Below are 22,231 nucleotides of genomic sequence, written 5' to 3' on the forward strand. Positions count from 1 at the left end.
TGCTTATTGAGTTCATCTTACTTGCTTGACATTTTATGTCTTATTGTACAGATGTTCCCACAGGCATTGGTCTACAGTGAGAGGTGAACTGGTCCTTATTTTGCCTTGGTGATCTGGAAATTAAATACCACTAGCAAAAAGTAGATTAAATTTTTATCCACTCTTAGAGCAGAGTTCAGTGAAGTGTTCAAAATGTAGACTGAGCAATATCATATATTTATGTGATAACACATTTAATCTGTTTTCTTTGCTTTAGATTTATCAGACTTGTAACTAAACTCACATATCTAGTACTACTGACAGATTCTCTGTCATCCAGTTTTTTAAGTGCACATTTCTTCATGCTGCTAAAGTGTAATTTTAAAAGGACATATATAATAATATTTTGCATTTAAGTAGCATTTTTTCTTTTAAGAAAAAATGATTTAGTTATTTGAGGATAATCTTAAACACAATTTAAGGTAACAATACTGATCAAACAGGTCACAATATTTGGCAGATAGGTAACACATTAAATGTGTCTTCAAATTCTGGCTACAGATAATCTTTACAACTGATATTGGATATAGATCTAAAAAGTTATGGAGAGGCCACTTATTTGTTTTTGAAATGCTAAATTTAGGTTAGAGGTAGAAATTGTGGTAAAATATTAAAATACATACACAATTTCTTTTAGCTAGTAATTTATCGTTTAGCAGTTGAGGAACATAGGTTCTTTTAAGCTTCCAAGGAAAAGGGTTTCCCCTGTTGGCTCAATGGATAGGAATTCGCCTGCCAATGCAGGGGATACAGGTTCAGTCCCTGATCCATGAAGATCCCACATGCTGTGGAGCAACTAAGCCCCACACCACAGCTACTGAGCCTGTGCTCTAGAGCCCAGGAGCTACAACTACTCAACCCAGGTGCCAGAGTCTGTGCTCAACCACAAGAGAAGCCACTGAAATAAGAAGCCTGTACATGGCAACTAGAGAGTAGCCCTCACTCTCCAGAACTAGAGAACAGCCCACCATGCACAGCCAAAAATAAATAAATAATTTACCAAAAAAAAAGAAAAGAGTTTGAAAAATCATAAGATGTCTGTTCATTTTTAAAACTGCTTTAAAATTCTGGGGGAAAAAATCCTTAATGGCCATTATCATTTAAATAGTAAATTAAAATCATACCTGCCTGAAGTTGCTCACATACATTAAGAGTGTATCAACTGTCACTATACCTAATTTTGGAAAAAAAATTATGTAATAAACACACATCTACAAAGTCTGGAAGGAGCCAGTGGGCATGTGCTTCATGTTAGAAATGCTAGTTTAAAAAGGGCAATCCATCATTCCCTACAGGAAGCAAGGAAGAGTTCCTCACAGGTGTCTGAGTCAAAAGGCTGAACTGGAGAGTACTTTTAAGAAAGAGTAAGCTAGATGTTGCTGGGTGCTTTGAAGATGAGGACTGCAAAATGTAATCTACTTAACAGACATCTCATATGACTTAGTCTCTGCAAAACTCTAAAGAAAACCCTTTAGTTTCAAGTGACAGGATTCTTGCATTTAAAAGAAAAAAAAAAAGCTGTAAAAGGAAATCTTGAAATGTTTCCCAACCTGCTTAAGCTTGAAAGTGAGAAAAAATATTAATATCAGTAAGTCTCAAGTCTTACTAAAAACTAGCCTGGAGAACCAGAGAACAAAATCAAAGAGTATTTTCTTTTGCTTTATATACACGTAAGGGCGTCTCAGGTGGTGCTGGTGGTAAAGAACCCACCTGACAATACAGGAGACAGAAGAGACATGGGTTCAATCTTTGGGTCTGGAAGACCCCCTGGAGGGGCGCAGGGCAACCCTCTCCAGTATTCTTGCCTGGAGAATCCCATGGACAGAGGAGCCTGGCAGGCTACAGCCCACGGGGCTGCATAGAGTTGGATACGACTGAAGAGACACATAAACAAATAAATGCCTGAGTGAGGAACATTTTCTCTGATTCTTCTCTCCAATTTGAGAACTTGAGACTCTGGGAGAAGAAAAAGAACTTAGAGAGCTCTGACCTAACCATACTCTTAAGATGATATTCACCACTGTGCCCCGAGGCACACTCTGGATTTCTACGAAAGAAGGATGCCCTGATATTCACAAGAAAGCAATGAACACTTTGCTGCAATCTGCAACTTCTTATATGTGTGAGCAAGAAAAACCTCATTTCAGCTAAAAATGAAATCCATGTTTGCTTCTCTCGAGTTCATCTCAGAACTGAGTATTTGTACAGCAAAAACCATGCACAGGTTTCACATTGAAGAGGTAAATTTCATTATTTTCAGCTTCAAAAATAAACATGTTTTATGTATGATTAAGTCTAAGAGCTAAAGGAACTAACACATTTGTGAAAATTTTGAAACTAAGCCTATATTTGAGTTTAATCATGTCATTCAGTAAGAAAGTGTTTTTTTTTTTAAATCTTGAAAATTTTGTCTTCGTCTATTCATATCTCTTGGGTTTATGATTTTAATAGCTTTATATTCATACTGGTAAATTTTCAGGCCAATAAAACAGGTTGTACATTTACATCCTTGATTTAAAATCTACCAAGCCTATCTTTCAAACCTAAAGGAAATCAGTCCTGAATATTCATTGGAAGGACTGATGCTGAAGCTGAAGCTGAAATTCCAATACTCTGGCCACCTGATGTGAAGAACTAAATCATTGGAAAAGACCGTGATGCTGGGAAAGATTGAAGGCGGGAGGAGAAGGGGATGACAGAGGATGAAAGAGTTGGATGGCATCACCGACTCAATGGACGTGAGCTTGAGCAAGCTCTGGGAGTTGGTGATGGACAGGGAAGCCTGGCGTGCTGCCATCCATGGGGTCACAAAGAGTTGGACATAACTGAGTGATTGAACTGAAGCCTACCTTTAGAAAAATTAAACCCTATTTTGGCTCAAGCCAATTATTTAACAAAAATTTATGTTTTCCATATGAATTTTTAAATTTTTGAAAAGGAAAGAGATTAATATTAAAAAGAAAGATAATACCTACCCCCTACTCCCCACCTACCCCAATCAAAGGTTGGTTAAAAAGTCACTTTCCATTTGAAATGAGAAAAAACTATTCTGGGTCACAAATCTACATACCATTCCTTATTCCTCTTTAGCCTCACAGCAGTGTTGGTTAACACAACTGTATATATTTATCAACAAGCATAAATTGCACACTAAAAAGGGTGAATTCTGTATATATAAATAGAATCTCATAGACTCGACTTTTTAAACAAATCACAAGAAACTTATAATTCAATGAATTATATACAAACAAAGATAATAAATAAAAAGAGAAAAATCACAACAATTTCTAGAACCATCTTGCCACCAAAATGCAGACACAGCCCGGGCATCACTGAAATCTTGGATTCTCTCAGTGTAACAGGGAAAGGAAAATGTTTCCTGCTTTCCAGTTAAGTAAAAAGTTAAATGCCACCTTGCTACGTCAATGAATATTATTTTAAAAGTTATTTTTTAATGACACTTATGGCTCAGATGATACAAAAGCTGCCTGCAATGTGGGAGACCCAGGTTCAATCCCTGGGTCAGGAAGATCCCCTGGAGAAGGGAATTGTTACCCACTCCAGTATTCCTGCTTGGAGAATTCCATGGACAGAGGCTACAAGCCATGGGGTCACAAGGAGTCGGACACTACTGGGCAACTGACACTAACACATAGGCCCAGAACAAATAATGATCCCAAACTAAATACAGTTAATTAAACTACATGTACTTTTTTGAAAAAGAAATTCAGAGACTAGGATTCAGCAAGCTTTCTCTACCTTTAAAATGAATTATCACAATACTATTATCAAAATACAAAAATCTATTAAGTTTAGGTTTAATCTTACATAGCAAATGGATTTAATTTATGGTAAAAGTTTCTTTCAACTCAGCAATCTGAAACCCATAAAAATCTTGATCTGTCTGTATAACAAATATGTGGACAACCAAATCAGATAGAAATTTATAGTAGTGGAAGCTTTAGCAATTACAATACATGGGTTGAAAACAGAATTACAACTGTTTAGTTAAGTAAAACAGCAAGAAAATTTCTCTCACAATCTCAGCAATTTTGACATTTTCTACATATAACAAAAGCAAGAAAAATACATCTCTCTTCATAAAGTAAGGTATATTAGGAATAATGCCCTTATATACTGAAAGACACATTATTAACAATAATAGCTACCATCGACAGTCATTTTCCCAGTAATCCTATACTGCAGTATTGTTACCTCCATTGAAAGGTGATGATGATGAAAATAACCACCTCACTAATATTCAGCATATGACAGGGACTGGGCTAAAAGCTTCATAGGCAGTACCTTATTTAATCTTCACAGGAACCTTTTGAGGTAGGCATGATTATCAACTCATTTTATGAATGGAAGAGACACTGAAGTTCAGACTGGCTTAAGAACAGGTGCATCAGGACTTCTCTGGTGGGCTAGTATTTAAGCCTCCTCTGTCCCAGTGCGGGGTCGGGTAGGGGGGCAGGTTTGATCCCTGGTCAGGGAACTAGACTCCATATGCCACAACCAAGAGTTCACATGGCAAAACCAAGAGTTTGCATGCCACAGCTAAAGATCCTGCATGCTGCAACTACGACCCTACACAGCCAAATAAACAAATAATAAAAATGAAATTAAAAAAAAGAAAGAAACAGAATAGGTGCAACTAGTAATGTTCTAAGATTAGACTCAAGCCCAGTGTCTGTTGGTTTGAACCTATATACCCCATAACGCCTCCACCCCAAGGGGCATAATAAACACTGAAATATTACTATTATTCTTATGTTACTTTATTGCACTTCACAGATATTGTATTTTTTACAAACTGAACATTTGTGGTAACCCTGTGTCAAGCAACCCTGTGCTTCCCTGGTGGCTCAGGCGGTAAAGCATCTGTCTACAATGTGGGAAACCAGGGTTCAATCCCTGGGTCGGAAAGATCCCCTGGAGAAGGAAATGGCAATCCACTCCAGTACTACTGCCTGGAGAATCCCATGGACAGAGGAGCCTGGTAGGCTACAGTCCATGGGGTCGCAAAGAGTCGGACACGACTGAGCACACTTTCTTTCTTTTCTGTCTCAAGCAAGTCTACTGGTGCCATTTTTCTAACAGCATTTGTTCACCTCCTGGCTCGGTGTCACATTTTGATAATTCTTGCAATATTTCATACTTTTTCATTACTTTTATATTTTTCACAGTGACTGATGACCTGTGATCTCGGATGTTACTGTTGTTAATTGCAGATGTAGTGGAAATAACAAGAGAACTAGAATAAGATGCGGACCCTGAAGATGTGACTGGATTGTTCCAATTTCCCAAAACTTTAACAGATGAGGAACTGCTTTGTATAGATGAACAAAGAAAATGTTTTCTCAAGATGGAATCTACTCCTGGTAAGGATGCCATGAAGACTATTAAAATGACAACAAAAAATTTAGAATGTTATGCAGAGCTAGTGGATAAACAGTGGCAAGACTAGAGAATTGACTCTGATTTTGAAAGAAGTTCTACGATGGGTGAAATGCTATTAAACAGCACTGCATGCTACAGAGAAACTGTGAAAGAAGAGTCAATCTAGGTGGCAAACTTCACTGCTGTCTTAGTTTAAGTTGTCACAGCTGCTCCAACCTTCAGCAACCAGCACCCTGATGTCAGCAGCCATCAACGCAAGACCCTCTAACAGCAAGATTATGACTAGCTAAAGCCTCAGATGATGGTTAGCATTTTTTAGCAATAAAGTATTTTTTTATAGCACAGGGAACTAGAGTCAATATCTTATAATACCCTATAATGGAAAATAATCTGAAAAATAATATACGTGCATCACCTTGCTGTGTACTTGAAGCACTGTAAATCAACTATACTTCAATAAAAATATATATATAATGAAATACAAAAATTTTTTTTAGACATAATGCTTATCACACGCTTAACAGACTACTGTATATGTAACTTTTACATGCACTGGGAAACCAAAAAATTCGTGTGACTCACTTTCTTGCAATACTCACTTTATTGTCATCTGGAACTAAACCTGTAGTATTACCAAGGTCTGCCTGTACTTTTGTTACCAAGAAAGTTATCAGGATAACACAGAAGTTGTATCTAGCTGTATTTTAAAGCTTTTGAAGTCTATTCTAAAATACATCACAATATATCTGCATATTACACTAAAGTGAACTAACTGACCAGACATGAAAACTGTGTGCTGTGTAAGAACAGAACAGAAAGAAATTTATCCAGCGTGCCTGCTTAGGTTACTGACAGGCAGGGAAGATCAGCTGTAAATAAAAAGCCTCACCACTATTTGCTTTCTTTAAAACAGATTGGAAGAAAAAGGCATTTGCTCAGTAGCCATTCTCCCTGGGTCCAGTTTTAATGACCAAATTTGATAGTGAACCGAAAAAGAGTCAACACAGCAGGTCTGAGACGGTCACTCGTAGAAAGGCCTGACTACAAGGGCAGCCCCTGACTAGCATCTGGGAGTCTGGATATTGGGAGGGTTGCTACTGCCCCTGATAAGAACGGTCACTGTGCCTACCTTCTTTTTACAAACAATATGGTTTATGCTGAATTATCTGCTTTCCTTCTGGGAGTCTGGAATTTTGGTCAGTGCTAGGCAGAAGGTGTCTACGTGACGGCTCTGGGCATAGAGTCTCTTATGTGCTTCCCACTTCAAGGGACACTTCACGTGTGTCATTAGAATTTGCCACTAGAGGAATCAAGTACAAGCTGTGTGGCTCCACTGGGAGAGGACTCCTGGAGGCTTGTACCTGGTTTCCTCTGGACTTCGCTCACATACATTTTCCCTTGGCTGATTTTGTGCCTGTAATTCTTTTTCTGGGATAAAGCACAGCTGTGAGTTACAGCAACATGCTGAGTGAGTCCCCCTAGTGAACTCGGAACCTGAGGGTGCCCTTTGGGATGCCAACACAGATAGTAAAATAATTCCAGGCTATACCTATAAAAGTTACTGCCTGTAACATGACCATAAAGTTTTGCCTAAAATGGACATGCACCCTGGAGAGGTTTTACTCCCATTAGCAAACACGAAAGTAAGTTCCAAAAACTTTGACTATGAATTAAGCCATGGATATTTTCAACAACTGATACTTACCGGGAACTCTGGCAGGAAAGGAATCAGGAGATCCTGCTCCAGCACCACCCTCTTCTTCATCTTCTTCAAATTCCAAATTTTCTTCTTCACCAGGTGCTAAAATTCTTCTACACGCAAAAGGACAGAAAAAAACAGTGAGCTACAAAACCAAATATACAAGAGAAGCCGAATAGCTACTTATTTCCCAGGTAAAATGTGATATAAAAAATGCTGTCATAAAATGCTAATATGTTGGATTAATGATATCAATGATACCAACATTGATATGATACATCCAGAAATATCTGAAAAATAGGTATAAAATAAGATGATAAAATAAGAAGACAAATACTAGTGCTAATTTATTTTACCTTAAAGGGACAGGCTGAACATCAAATGGGAATTCTTTATTATATGTAAGAATATTCTTTAGGACTAGAATAAAAAGAGAAAGACACATGAATTATGTCATGAATCAGAATTAAAAAATTTATTGTGACTGATTTTAGTCAATTTTATCATGCCTATTAATATGTATGTATACGTGTGTGTGTGTCTTCAATCGCTCATTCATGTCTGATTCTTTGTGACCTCATGGACCACAGCCCACCAGGCTCCTCTGTCCATGGGTTTTCCCAAGCAAGAATACTGAAGTGGGCTGCCATTTCTTCTTCCAGAGGATCTTCCAGACCCAGGGATCGAACCCGTGTCTCCTGCATCGCAGGCAGATTCTTTACCGCTGAGCCACTGGGGTGTCTGTTAATACTTTAAAAATTCCCAGTCTTATCAACCAAAGCCACAATGCACTTGTCCATTGAATATTTTAGCAAAATGAAAATATCCACACTCCAAGCACCAGTAATTTCAGAGTACTGTTAGAACTCCAAGGAAGGTAACTTCCAGAGTCTCAAGAGCGCTTATGGAAAATGAACTCCAAAATAGTTCTCTATACAAAATCCAAGGTGAGACATGGGGCACCTGAGAAAGACAATAACTCCTCCCTGGAGTACTTTAATTAAAAGACTGGTGTCAAAGATGACCAATGAGAGGGATATGAGCCTATCTTATTCTATGTCTTGATTAGTCTTCCCCTCAACTCCACAAAACTGCTCAAGTTTATAGTAGTGAGGTTATAATTCTCATATACCTTTACCATAGTTTATTATGCGTATGTAATGTATACATACATATATGTACATATATGCTTACATACAGGCTCATGCATGCTCAGTCATGTCTGACTCTTTGTGACCCCAGGGATACTGTAGCCTGCCAGGCTTCTCTGTTCATGGGATTCTCCAGGCAAGAAAACTGGAGTGGGTTGCCATTTCCTTCTCCATATATATGCACACACAAACACAAAGAGGGATTTATCCTCAAGAGAAGTCTTCAAACAATCTCTTGTATTACAACCTCCTGTATTATGGCTGCGGTCAGTGATTATATCCAGGCAAGGAAACTTAAAAAGAGATGCTCTACAATTCTACCTACATTTGGAGAGGTGCTTCACATCTGGTCTTATGGATTGCCAGTATCTACCTGCAGTTATATGAAGGTAATGGCATTAACTGTACAATCCAAAATGTTTCTGTGAGTTTATACTCAACTTATTCATTCTAATTTTGGACTCTTGCAGTTTAGAGCTGAAACAGGTATGGATGTTGTCATCCTCAAAAAGGAAATCCCTGAGTACAGGTTGCAATTACATGCCTTACTCCCACAGGAGTCAAATGTGTTTATCATACTTCTTCTAATATATGCACTCCTACTAAGCCCTTCAGGCGGAGAAGTCTGAGACTTGTGTCTATATTTTCACTCATTCTTATTTTCTCTCTCCTTCCAACTCCTACCCTCCTTCTTCTTTCTTTCTTCTTCTCAACAAGAAGTGCTAAGATATGGCAGTGATAGAGACAGTGTTCTCACCTTCAAACGGGTCTTAGACCCTAGCCAGGAAAAGCAGACAATGGTGGTGGTTTAGTCGGTAACTCGTGTCCGACTCCTGTGACCCCGTGGACTATAGCCTGCCAGCCTCCTCTGTCCATGGGGATTCTCTAGGCAAGAATACTGGAGTGGGTTGCCAGTTCCTTCTCCAGGGGATAAGCAGACAATAACAAGCCACAAAATGAACACAGTGATGTTAAGACTGTGGCTGAAGGACCCAGAGGATGCTTGTGTAAGTGGAGTAGAGGGATTACTTCAGCTGAAGTGAACAGGGTACGCCGCTCAAACCTGAATTATTAGAAGACATTGGAGCCATGACCTGGATGAGAAGAAATGTCCACAAGCAGCTTTGGGCAAGGGCTCTCCACGTATTAAGAGAACAGGCCAGAGCAACAACAAAGGCTCTGCAGCAGGAGTTTGTTCAAGGAATGGAGAGGACCACAAAGCTGAAGTCTGATAAGCAAAGGGCAGGTGGCGAAAGATCTGAATCAGATCTTAGCCCTCCCATGATGTTAATGACTTGCGCATTCATGTAACTATTCATGTAACTCTGAATCTCAGCTTCCCCAGCTCCAAAATCACAGTCTACCTTTCTTCACAGATTGTTGAGAGAATTACATTAAATAACATAACATGACACTGCACAGGAACACTTACAGTAAAGTCTACATTATTATATGGTATTTTATTCTGTCCATAGTTCTCCCTATCTGACTGACTAGAATCCTATTATTTTAGATCTAAGAAGGACTATTTTTCAAATTTTAAGAATGTCACCTCTAAACTTGGTGCATGACTGTTACTGTGAGTAAACTATTCATTCAACTCAAATATCAAATAATCACACAGTATTGTTCTAGATGCTGAGAATGGGAAATGGGTGTCAAGATTACGCATATTTATATCAGCAATGACCACATTTTAATAGTGAAAAGGAAAAAGTCAACGCTTAAAATGTAAACAAAACATCAATGAAATAGCTGAAAATCACATTACTTACTAAGAATATCCTGAATTTGTATTATAATAGAAGAATTAAACAGTATTTTCTTTCCTTAGGTATCAAAGTTTTGAAAAGGAAATGTCTGTTTTGGCATAATAGCTTCTTCTTTATTTTATATTTGCAAGTATAGAGTATATCAGATATTTAACTTGTATGAATAATTTTGAAAGAAAAATAACACCACCTTTCTTGCTTTCTGTAATTGCAGGATGGCTTTCCATTTTCACCAACTGGGGAATAACAGCGATTCTAATGTCCTTTTAAAATAAGATTCCACATAAACTTAACATAGGATTTTTCTTCTAATATGAATCTTGATATTTTTGGAGGTTGTAGAGAAGAGGAGAAGCTAGTTTATAATTTCCTGGAAGGGGTGATCATGAATGTGGAGTCCACCACGATTGGGGACTAACTGGTTCATTCAGTAGGAATAGTGCACACAGGCCCACTGAATGCTGACTTGATGGTATACCCTCTACTGGTGAGCACTCAGCACTCCTAGCCTACTCTCATGGAGCATGGCCTGCCACCCTCTTGAATCTGACATTAAAAATCACACACACACGCCCCAAATGTATTTCTTTTTTTTTTCTTTGTAGCTAATTTTCATTTTTGTGGTAGGAAAAATGAGCAAGTGCTTCCCATCCGAAAGTTTATTTTAAATTATGGGAAACAATTCCCTGTAGACATTTAACTCTATTCAGTTAAAAAATTTGCCAAGTTCACACTATAGGCAAAGCACTGAATGAGGCTCTGTGAGGAAAATACAAAGGTTATTCACAATATTCTTGAGAAAAAAAATAAATATTAGTGAGAATAGTACCGGGCAGACTATGACAGTGGCTATAAAAAGTGCTCCTATAAAGAACATGAGACAGAGTCTAATTACTGCTAACGAGAGAAGAGAAAGCTTTCAGGGCAAGGTGGGATTTCTCTGGGGCCTTGAAAGTTTAATTAATGGAAGGGAATTTTACAGTTTATGGGGTGGTCATAAAGGGATATGTTTGAGTAAGAAGTAGTGTATTACTAAGGATTAACATAAGAAAATTAAATTAACTATTACATTCAGGATCTTAGCTTCAGTGTGAATTTCAGATAGGATTACAGAGATTTTAAAAATCTTGAAGGAAAAATACATTAGCAAAATAAACCAACTAAGATCAACAAGTTGAAAGATACACTCATTTGTTAATTTTCCCTTCCTTACATTATTAGAAGAGGCAGAGGCCAGGTTAACTAAGAACACTTAATCTGAAATATAGTCAAATACCAATTTATTGAAAATGTTTAATTCTGATAAAATAGTTAACTCAAAACAAGCGCCTAGATTTTATAAATTCAAGCTTGATTACAGGGCATAGCCTACTGAGATACAACATACACATTTAAGTTCAAGAGGCAAGAAGCAAATTAAAATCATCTAAAGTACCAGGAAGGGAGAAGTCCAAATGAGAAACTTTATATAAAATCAAAATATAATTTAAAAACGAATCCAAATTACACTCTTTCCTCTCTATTCCCACCCCAAATCTTATACACAAACAAATCAGAAAACAAATGTAGATTTCAGCTCAATCTTCTACAAATACATGGGTCAATAATCTCTCAGGAGTCTGACCTGAAGAATCATGATACCAAGGACTGATGTCAACATTGCACAATTACAAGTATTAATAACAGAGCGTAAGGGTAGGAATGTAGGCTTTGAGATCACTTCAAACACAACCCAGTTTGAGCATTTACAAGCTGTAAAATCATGGGCAAGTGTCAGTAAAATGTGGTTTAGTCTATTTATCTGAGTGTTTGGCACATTCCTGCTACTCTGAAAAATGGTGATCATTATTACCAACAAGAGAGTCTATGAGGTAACAGAAAGAAAAATTGAGTGTGTCCATGGAAGGAGATAATAAACATCTGATTTTAAGTGTTTACAGTCTTTACAGTGAACCTACATATTCTTAAGTTTTATTTGGAAACAAACTGAAAAGAGATGGAAAATAGTTACTAAATGAGGATCCCAAATCCTAATTATTCTTATCATTTAAAATTGAACATTTCTAATTTTCTTCAGAAATATAATATAACTCAGGTATCCTCAATGCAGCTGAAATCTTTTTTTAAAAGAACCCACCTGCCAATGCAGGAGACACAAGAGATGTGGGTTCGATGCCTGGGTTGGGAAGATTCACTGGAGGAGGTAATGGCAACCAACTCCAGTATTCTTGCCTAAAAAATTCCATGGACAGAGGAGCCTGACGGGCTACAGTCCATGGAGGTTACAAGAATCGGACATGCCTGAGTGAGCACAAATGTGTTTTTCTTAAAATAATCTTATATGTAGGCACTTAGAAGAGACCAATTATTCTATGATCACATTTATGTGAAACGTTCAGAACAGGCAAATTTATAGAGACAAAAAGTAGATTAGTGGTTGCCTCGGGCTGGGAATCAGGGGAAGCCAGAGAGGAATGAGTGAATGCTAATGGATACAGGGTTTCTTTACGGGGTGATAAAAAATGTCCTAAAATTGACTGTGGTGATATTTAATACTTGTGCCCTTGCCTATATTTCAAACATTTCCTCTAAGAGAACATTCATTTGAACCAGCAAAAAAGCTTCATCTAGCACATCCTAACCACCAAAATATTTGAAGGAATTGTTTACTTAAAAATAAAAAAGAAACGTTTAGGAAGGAAAATGAGGACAATAAAGAAATATTTTATAAAGCAGTTTAAACAGCTGGCTGGACTGCAGTTTTCACTGACATTCAGTATAAATAGGCATCAATGACTATAACTTTATACTTCTCAGTAGAATCTACTGTAAATGTTTACTAAAGTAATTTTATTATTACTTTAGTAAATAGTAGTCTTATTACACTGAATAAAACAAAGGCTAAAACAGATAGGTGAGGTACAACATAGAGTCAAATAATTTTTCATTCTGTAATGAAGGTGAGAGGGCTTCCCAGGTAGCAGTGGTAATGAATCCGCCTGCCAATGCAGGAGATACAGTTTTGATCCCTTGTTTGGGAAGATACCTTGGAATAGGAAATGGCAACCCACTCCAGTATTCTTGTGTGGAAAACTCCATGGACAGGGGAGTCTGGTAGGTTACAGTCCATGGGGTTGCAAAGAGTCAGACATGACTGAGCACACAAGGTGAACCAGACAATAATTACTAAAAATACTACAGGAATTACAAAAGCACAAAAAATTACATAGGATTAGATAGTAACAGAAAAGACTCAAACTAGCATCTCTGCTAAATAATCTTAATATCCATAATAGTGTAAACATTTTTCTAAAGCAGTATCAATAAAAAATATGAAATAAAGCTTACTTGGTTCTAGCTTCTTCAGATCTTCCAGTTTAAATTCTTCCTGGGACTGTGTGGACTGAATTTAAAATATGCAAATTACATATTTTTAATACAAAGACTTCACTGCACCTGATGCCTTTTATTATGGCTAACAAAATATTCAAAAAGTAGCCAAAATAAAAGACTCCATCTCTTGCTTTCAAGGTTAAAAAAATTTTTTTTAATTCCAAATTAGTTTTTGTTTTTTGGGAACATTCTGACTAAAGATATTGAAGAAAAAAATTGAAGCCATATCTTTTATTTTTACAGTTTATATAACATGAACTAATAGATCTTTTAATAGGAGTTTAATTCATGAATTCTTATTGTTAAAAAATCCTTTTGAGACTATACTGCTTTTGACATGAATGCCTAACATTTTATCAATAGTTCATACTAATTCCTTTTCCTTATATTAAGAAGTTGAGAGGGAGGGAATCTATTTACCTGTAAAGCTGCACTTCGTAATTCCAAGCATGTTGCAATTTTGCCTATGGTTTTCTGCAGGAAAAAGAAAAAGTTATAAATACCAAATACATTATAACCGTTAGTTGCCAAAAATCGAGTTCATATTTTATTGATAAGTGATTTATGATTTTAAAAGTTAGGTTAAATTTTATTTCTTTTTAGCATTTTGCAAACACTAGAGATGAGACCATTAGACCATTGGTTGGTCTAATGTGCCACAACCAATTTTAAATCATTTGCTTTGATGATAGCTTTCTATATGATTTAAAGGGCAATGAAAAGGACTTCAAACATCTCTCCAAGCTTTGCCTTCTCTTCTTCTCCATAAGGTCTGATATTAACTAAAAGACTTAAAATCAAAAATATCTGAAAGTTAGCACAATGGTATAATTTAATTTTGACTGAAGTCCAATCTTAACTTGTTCAATTAAATATATCAGCAATGCTAAGCAAAATCAATACTTGTGATAAATGGTGGCAAACTTTATAGTCAGATCTGAGTTATCAAATAGATATAAATGACAGGGCATAGTCCTTGCCTTTAATAAGCTCATGTTTCTATTAAACATATAAAACACATACAAAATCACTGTAACATAAAACAGAGGAACTTGGTTTACAGGTGTCAGCAAAGTAAATGCTAATATGCCCTGAAGAAATAGGACAGGAATCAAAATTAGGGATCAAGCCCCAGTGACTGGGAGGATTTCTAAAACTAAAGAACTTGGAAAAACGTCATAGTTCAGTTGTCTAAAGTCCCAAACTGAAAATAGGGAAATAGGTTTGAAATGTGAAATGTGTGTGGATTGCAGAGGGAGGGGTTATTATGAAGGGGACCTTCTATGACTAGCTGAGGAATGAATCTGTTATTACCTTAGCAATAAATTACACAGATAGTTTTTGGACAGAAGAATGACTGTCAGATTTGCCCTTTAAGAAAACTGTTGTGGTAACAGTGTCCCTAGAGTAAAGGAGAGAAGGGCAAAGACTAAAGATTAGATCAGGCTATTTCAACTGTCCAGGTAATCAGCAGTCAGAAAAAGAACATGAATGATTAGGGTTGAATTGAAAAGGAGGAGACCCAAAACACAAATATGCACAAGAGCAGGCAGCTAAATATGACAAGCAAGACTTTGAAATCTTTCTAAAAAAAGATATTTCTTAACTTTCTGTGCAATGCCTTCACAATACAATATTCTGGGGGAAAGTGATATTTTTCTACACATACTGATGACCTGCAAAAGTTCAGTCAATTAGATTTGGTGGTTTCCTCTTATGCCAATTTTCTTTAGGAGATAAATGAGGAGCAAAGAGGAGTAACAAGTATTGTCCTGGTATCTGGCACTCAGGCTAGTGAGTGCTAGGCGATTATCATACAGCCATTATATAGCTGGGATAGCAATTCACAAAATAAAACACTACGTCTACAAATAACAAATGCTAGAGAGGGTACGGAGAAAAGGGAACCCTCTTATACTGCAAGCGGGAATGTAAATCGGTGCAGCCACTATGGAAAACAGCACAGAGGTACCTTAAAAAACTAAAAATAGGGTTGCCATATGATCCAGCAATCCCACCCCTGAACACATATCTAGAGAAAACTATAATTTGAAAAGACACATGCACCTCAATGTTCATAGCAGCACTATTTATAATAGCCAAGACATGAAGTAAGGTAAATAAATGTCCACTGACAATGAATGGATAAAAAAAGAATACACACACATACATACACACACACACACACACACACACACACACACACACACACACACAGAGGAATACTACTCAGCCATAAAAAAGAATGAAATGCCATTTGCAGCAACATGGATAGACCTAGAGATTATCATACCAAGTGAAGTAAGTCAGAAGAGAAAAGCAAATACCATATGATATCACTTGCATGTGGAATCTAAAATATGACAGAAATGAACTTATTTATAAAACAGAAGCAGACTCACAGACAAAGAAAACAAACTGATGGTTACCAAAAGGGAAAGGGGAAGCGATAAATTAGGAGCATGGATTAGCAGACAGAAAGTACTATAATAAACAATAAAGCCCTACTGTATAGCACAAGGAACTGTATTCACTATCATACAATAAACCATAATGGAAAAGAAAACAAAAAAGAACATGTATATATATGTATAACCGAATCACTCAGCTGTGCACCAGAAGCTAACACAACACTGTAAATCAAGTACATATCAGTAAAACAATTTTCAAAAGTAAATAAACTACTACTCAAAAGATATGACTCTTGGCCAAGGAACTAGTAACAATATTTAACTGTTTCCACAATCTTTAAAATTTCCTTTAATGTTAATGTGAGTTTAGAAAATGTCAAATTTTATTCTGAAATTTTATATTTAAATATTATATTTAATATAATTGCTGTAAAAGGATTCAAGATACAGATTTATTTACCCTCTGAAAGAGCTGTTGTAGGGGAGTCAGCAACAATCTTTTTTATATAAAATCTAATATCACTAAATCAGTGGTGTTCATATGAACCACTCAAATCTGACAAAACTAGCAAATGACTTTAATATAGTTAGTAATGGCTAAAACCTATTGAGCACTTACGAAGTGTCAGATTCTCCTAGTTGATTTACCCACATTAATTCATTGAATCCTGACTACAATCCTATGCATGAGATACAACCATTTCACATCTATAAGATGTGAAAACCGAAGAGAGGTTAAGCAACTTGTCCCGGACATCAATGTCTTCAATACAATAGCAATATATACAACAAAGCAATACACTTATTTTAATACCATTTGGTCACACTTACGTTCTTTTAAAAAAATGGTTTTGAAAAAGGGCTGGCTGTATTAAGGGACATGCATCAGTGAGTAAGTCTTTAAAACATTAGTTAACTCCTTTTCCTTCTTTACTATACAATCCATTTGATTTGATGTTTTTAACATTTCAGGTAAAATATATTCTAGTTTAACAACTGTAAGTCCACTAATAACCTATTTTAAATGTAAACATTTCTTCAAGTTAAGAAGCAGCAACAGTTTTTTACAGTCTATTGAAACTATGGCAAAATACCAATAGGCATTATTCATAACTATTTTAAGGGACCACACCCAACATCAGTATTAAAAAAAGAGTGAAACACTATCATTTTTCAGCCACAGCAATGACTTTTAAAAAGTAGCATTTATTGACGTCAAAATCAAGTAGCTTGCTACTGTCATTATTCTACCTTTCTTAGAAAGAAACAGTTCAGAAAAATTATTAAGAAGCACATAACATAAATCCTGACTAATATACATTAAGACTAAGCATTCAAGGTAAGTGAACTTAATCTTAGAAAGATTTAAATAATTAGCATTTCATTCAAATTAATTGCATATGTCTAACAAGGTATATAGGTGGAAAATGTCATTTTCAGAATACTGGCTGTTTTACTTTATCATTAGCTAGGGGAATGGTTAACTCCAAAAGAGCTACTAAAGGAAAAAAGCAGTTAACAATTAAAGAACTACAGTAATTTTGCCAAAACATATTAAGGAAAAAATAGTTTACAAAAATACAAAGAGTTAAAAGAGCATAGTCTCAATCCAGACAATTTTTTAGATTTAGACAGCCCATCATCTATCCTCTAGCTGGGGGGAGGCAGAGAAGAAAGGAAGTGAGGGAGGAGGCAGTGGAAAGGGAGACCTATAAAATATAAAACAAGCATATAGTGCTGGAATTCTCATCACCACTCATCTGATTCAAAACAGGGAAAAACTTTCTAAGCATCATGAGACAGGATGTTCTATTCTGTCCAGAAACTTACACGAGAAAATCTACTACACCAAAGTAGGGAATTTAATGGAATGAAAGCTTTTGGCAGCTATTTTTTGGCGACTAAACCCAGTTGTTATAATGACAAAACTATTAAGAAATGAAATGAAAGCTAAGTCAACTGATCATGAGGGAGGATCAAATAAGAATTATAAACTTGATTTTCCACCAGAAATCTTTGAGATTATGAATAGAAAATCCATATGAAGATTTTCTACCACCAACTAATCAAGTTAAGAGAGATCAGTGGTATGGCTTTAGAGTTCTTCACATTTAAAATAAATACTGAGAAGTATATAAGTTTCTCTCTAAAAAAATAATTCCTCTCATCTTAATACAAATAAATATCAATAATCTAAGATTTAACAAAGCATTTATTCATCAAATAGTTTTGAAATCTTACTGTCAGCAACAGTAAAAAGTTTCATAAAGTACTTTAAGGTGGTTTTTAAAAAAATCTTCTTTTAAAGTTCCACAAATTGTTGAATGGTTGGCATAATTCTAAAATCTGTCTCTGCTACAAATACATTCAAAATAGTAAAAGCACAAAGAGAATAATTCAAAATAGAAAACATATAGAATAGTTCTGCATAGACTAATGTAAGGAACATTCTCCGTTTTTCTCTTTTAAGGAAACACAATCGAGTTTCTTCTCCTTCGGCTTACATGCCAGGTCTGGCATTCAAGTAATTTTGCAGACCTAACAGTCGGTTTCAAAATTTCCCATAACATGTTCTTTAGACCCAATGAAATACTATAAAGAAAAGAGGAGGGAGGCTTTCAAAAGCAAACAAATTTAAGACATACTCCATTACCCAAACTCTTTAAAAATCCAACATACACATTAGCATGTTGAAAGCCCGAAAGCCACAAACTCTGTTGATATAACATCTATCAATTCTTCTGAGTCAATATTCTCCAGATAATGTCTGGGAAATCTTTGTTTTCTAATCATTTTTTAACTTGGAGTCTCTGATTTTTTCCTTCAGTTAGTTCAGTCGCTCAGTCATGTCCAACTCTGAAACCGTATGCACTGCAGCACGCCAGGCTTCCCTGTTCATCACCAACTCCTAGAGCTTGCTCAAACTCTTGTCCATCAAGTTGGTGATGCCATCCAACCATCTCATCCTCTGTCGTCCCCTTCTCCTCCGACCTTCAATCTTTCCCAGCATCAGGGTCTATTCCAATGAGACATTTCTTCACATCAGGTAGCCAAAGTATTGGAAGCTTCAGTTTCAACATCAGTCCTTCCAATGAATATTCAGAATTGATTTCCTTTAGGATGCACTGGTTGGATCTCCTGGCAATCCAAGGACTCTCAACAGTCTTCTCCAACACCACAGTTCAAAAGCATCAATTCTTCCGCGCTCAGCTTTCTTTACAGTACAACTCTCACATTCATACATGACTATTGGAAAAACCACACCTTTGACCAAACAGACATTTGTCAGCAAAGTAATGTCTCTGCTTTTTAATGTGCTGCCTAGGTTGGTCATAGCTTTTCTTCCAAGGGGCAAGTGTCTTCATTTCACAGCTGCAGTCACCATCTGCAGTGATTTGGGAGCCCAAGAAAAGAAAGTCTGCCACTGTTTCTACTGTTTCCCCATCTATTTGCCATGAGGTGATGGGACTGGATGCCCCGATCTTCGTTTTTTGAATGCTGAGTTTTAAGCCAACTTTTTCACTCTCCTCTTCATCAGGAGGCTCTTCAGTTCCTCTTCACTTTCTGCCGTAAGGGTGGTTGGTGTCATCTGCGTATCTGAGGTTATTGATATTTCTCCCGGAAATCTTGATTCTAGCTTGTGCTTCATCCAGTCCAGCGTTTCTCATGATGTACTTTGCATATAAGTTAAATAAGCAGGGTGACAATATAAAGGCTTGATGTACTCTCTTCCCAATTTGGAACCAGTCTGTTGTTCCATGTACAGTTCTAATGGTTGCTTCTTGACCTGCATACAGATTTCTCAGAAGGCAGGTCAGGTGTTCTGGTATTCCCATCTCTTTCAGAATGTTCCACAGTTTGTTGTGATCCACACAGTCACAACAAACTGTGGAACTTTTTCCTTAAGTGACATTAAATAAAGCCTGTATGTCAAAGTGACCTTTTTTGCCCACTGTGAATGTTTTATCTGTATTTTTAAGGAAAGTTACATTTTTAAAGGTAATGACTTGCCTTATATTCATAATGTAGTACAGAGTAATGGGGGGTGGGGGTGGGTCCTTCTCCCAAGCCCAAGGAATAGGCAGGCAGGCACAAGCTCTCTCTGGAGACACAAACGGCAGCCACATATGCCTCCTAGGCAGGTTTTTAAATACTAAATACCTCAGAAATAAGGTCTCCAGGAAAGGAGGAGGAGCAGACTACCTCAAAGGCAGAGGTCATTTGAAGATTTAGAGATGGTTTTCAAGATCATTTAGGGTTATCTTATCCCTCATTTCATACACAAGGAATTTAAGGCCCAGAGACAGAGCCAGGGTTCAAGACCAAGTCTTCTCACTTCAGATTTCAGGCTCATTCCTCTAGGTCATGCTCCTCCTGGGCCTTATGGAGGGGGTGGATCTGTGTAAGCTGAAAAGAGAGCAGCTGGGCACCCACTATAAACAGCTATAAGTTAAACAGACAGCATTATCAAACACCCAGCTTCAGCCTCAGGAAGTTAAAGAAAATTTTAAAAAAGCTGATTTTGTCTCATTAGTCTAATCATCATCATATGCCAAAGCTCATTTCTTAATAACATTTTAAAAAAACTGTAGTATGTTTTAGGTCAAATCACTTTATATTTGAGTTCATATTAGATCCTATACTGCTTGGAGATGAGGCATGTAAGTAACTTAAGGGAAACAGGTGATTAAAACATGGCTGTCAAACTTTTTAATTTCCAAAGCTTTCATTTTGATTCCATACTCATAACATGCATTGTTAGCTGTTAAAGTTACATATTCAGATAGTTGAGATTGTTTCAAAATGTAGATGTTCAACCCTTAATTCTGTGATGTCAGTCGATCACATCCTAGTCATTCCTAGACAGATATCATAAATCTTGGATGTGATAAAGCATATAGTCCTTTTCCCTTTCCTTTTGCAAACCAAATATTTCCTCTGAGCTAATTATTTTCCCGGGCTAAACTCCTAAGTCTCCTAAATCTATCATCAGTCAGTTCAGTTGCTCAGTCGTGTCCGACTCTTTGCAACCCCATGGACTGCAGCACACCAGGCCTCCCTGTCCATCACCAACTCCCAGAGTTTACTCAAACTCATGTCCATTGAGTTGGTAATGCCATCTATCTATCAGCGATACTAGCAATTATTAAGGAAAAAAGAAAACCACACTTTAAAATTTTTAAAGTGCTATTTCTTTTCAAAATACAAAATAAAGATACATTAGATAACACAGACTCTCAATAGTTTTAAATGCAAACATACTAACCTGTGTAAGAAATATGACTGACCCTAATCTTTGGGATTTTTTTCTTTTCAAACTCTTATAAAGAAGAATCAAATGAGTACAAGCCTAAGAAGTGTTCAGAGAGTCATTCCCACTCCTTGTACAAAAAAAGGATAAAAGCAAATCAAGAAAAAAAGAAAAAAGGCAAATTAAGTTGCCATAGTTTTCACAATGTCTTTTCTTTATAAGAGGAAAACTGACATCAATTTTTTTCATTATCTGTGAGATTAAAATCTGACTTAATATTGGACCCCTTGAACTAGGAGAAAATATGGATTGTTTCCTCCCATTTCTTCTCATTCTGTTAAAGTAAAGCTTCTTAAAATATCCCATTTTTCAGTCTTTAGCAGTACAGGGAATCAATTTGACACATTAAAATTTTAATTCAAGGAGAAAGGATACTCTTGAAACATTTTGAAACCTCATGCATTTATTTTGTTGATGGACTCATGCCAAATTTTTTCTTGAACTAATTTTTTTCAGTGGTGGCTTGTTTGGTTTTTGTCTGTTTTGAGAGGAGCTGGAAAAAGAGTTAAGGGAGTTCAGAGTTAAGAGGCGGGATGCAATTACTCACAATCTCACTCCAGTCTCTGGTTCCCCCTCCTCCCAACCAAAGAATGGATGGTCTCCACTAAAGTTAAAGTCTAAATGGCTGAGAAAAGAAATTCATTAAGTAAGAAATTCACTGCATGGTAAATCATTTGGTATCTCTGATTACTTAATGATCAGCAAAGCATGATCAGTATCATTCTTTGTACTTAAGTATAATGGCTTTTGTTGTTTGTTTTTGCTTAATGGACTCAAAAGACAGACCCTTTTTCACTTGGAATCTGATGTATCTAGAGATTATTTTATGGTACCTTTTGTTCTTCTGTGAATTCAGAATTATTGTGTTGAGCTTGGGCCTCTTTTTGTAGGTGTCTTGCTAATCTGTAAGAAGAAACAAACATTCTTTAGAAGGCAAGGACAGCAAAGTATTTCAAGTAGAAGGTAAAACAATTTAAATCTTAAAAAACAGTGAAGTACAATAACACTTTTCTTCTGTTTTCAAAGTATAAATCTACACTATCATTAGAATC

At 36.4% G+C, this 22,231-nt stretch overlaps 1 protein-coding gene across 1 annotated transcript in view; it reads right to left on the reverse strand.

The window, feature by feature from the left end:
- Positions 1-22,231, reverse strand: part of AIDA (axin interactor, dorsalization associated) — a 48,767-nt gene that overhangs the window by 18,764 nt on the left and 7,772 nt on the right. The window contains exons 2-6 of the mRNA XM_004013613.5: positions 22,013-22,082; positions 13,878-13,931; positions 13,413-13,467; positions 7,498-7,561; positions 7,148-7,254 (exon numbers count right to left, since the gene is read on the reverse strand). Coding sequence (XP_004013662.3) covers positions 7,148-7,254; positions 7,498-7,561; positions 13,413-13,467; positions 13,878-13,931; positions 22,013-22,082 — 350 coding nt within the window. The remainder of the gene's footprint in view (positions 1-7,147; positions 7,255-7,497; positions 7,562-13,412; positions 13,468-13,877; positions 13,932-22,012; positions 22,083-22,231) is intronic.

Source organism: Ovis aries, chromosome 12 (assembly GCF_016772045.2).
Source record: "Ovis aries strain OAR_USU_Benz2616 breed Rambouillet chromosome 12, ARS-UI_Ramb_v3.0, whole genome shotgun sequence".
Classification (NCBI taxonomy): Eukaryota; Metazoa; Chordata; class Mammalia; order Artiodactyla; family Bovidae; genus Ovis; species Ovis aries.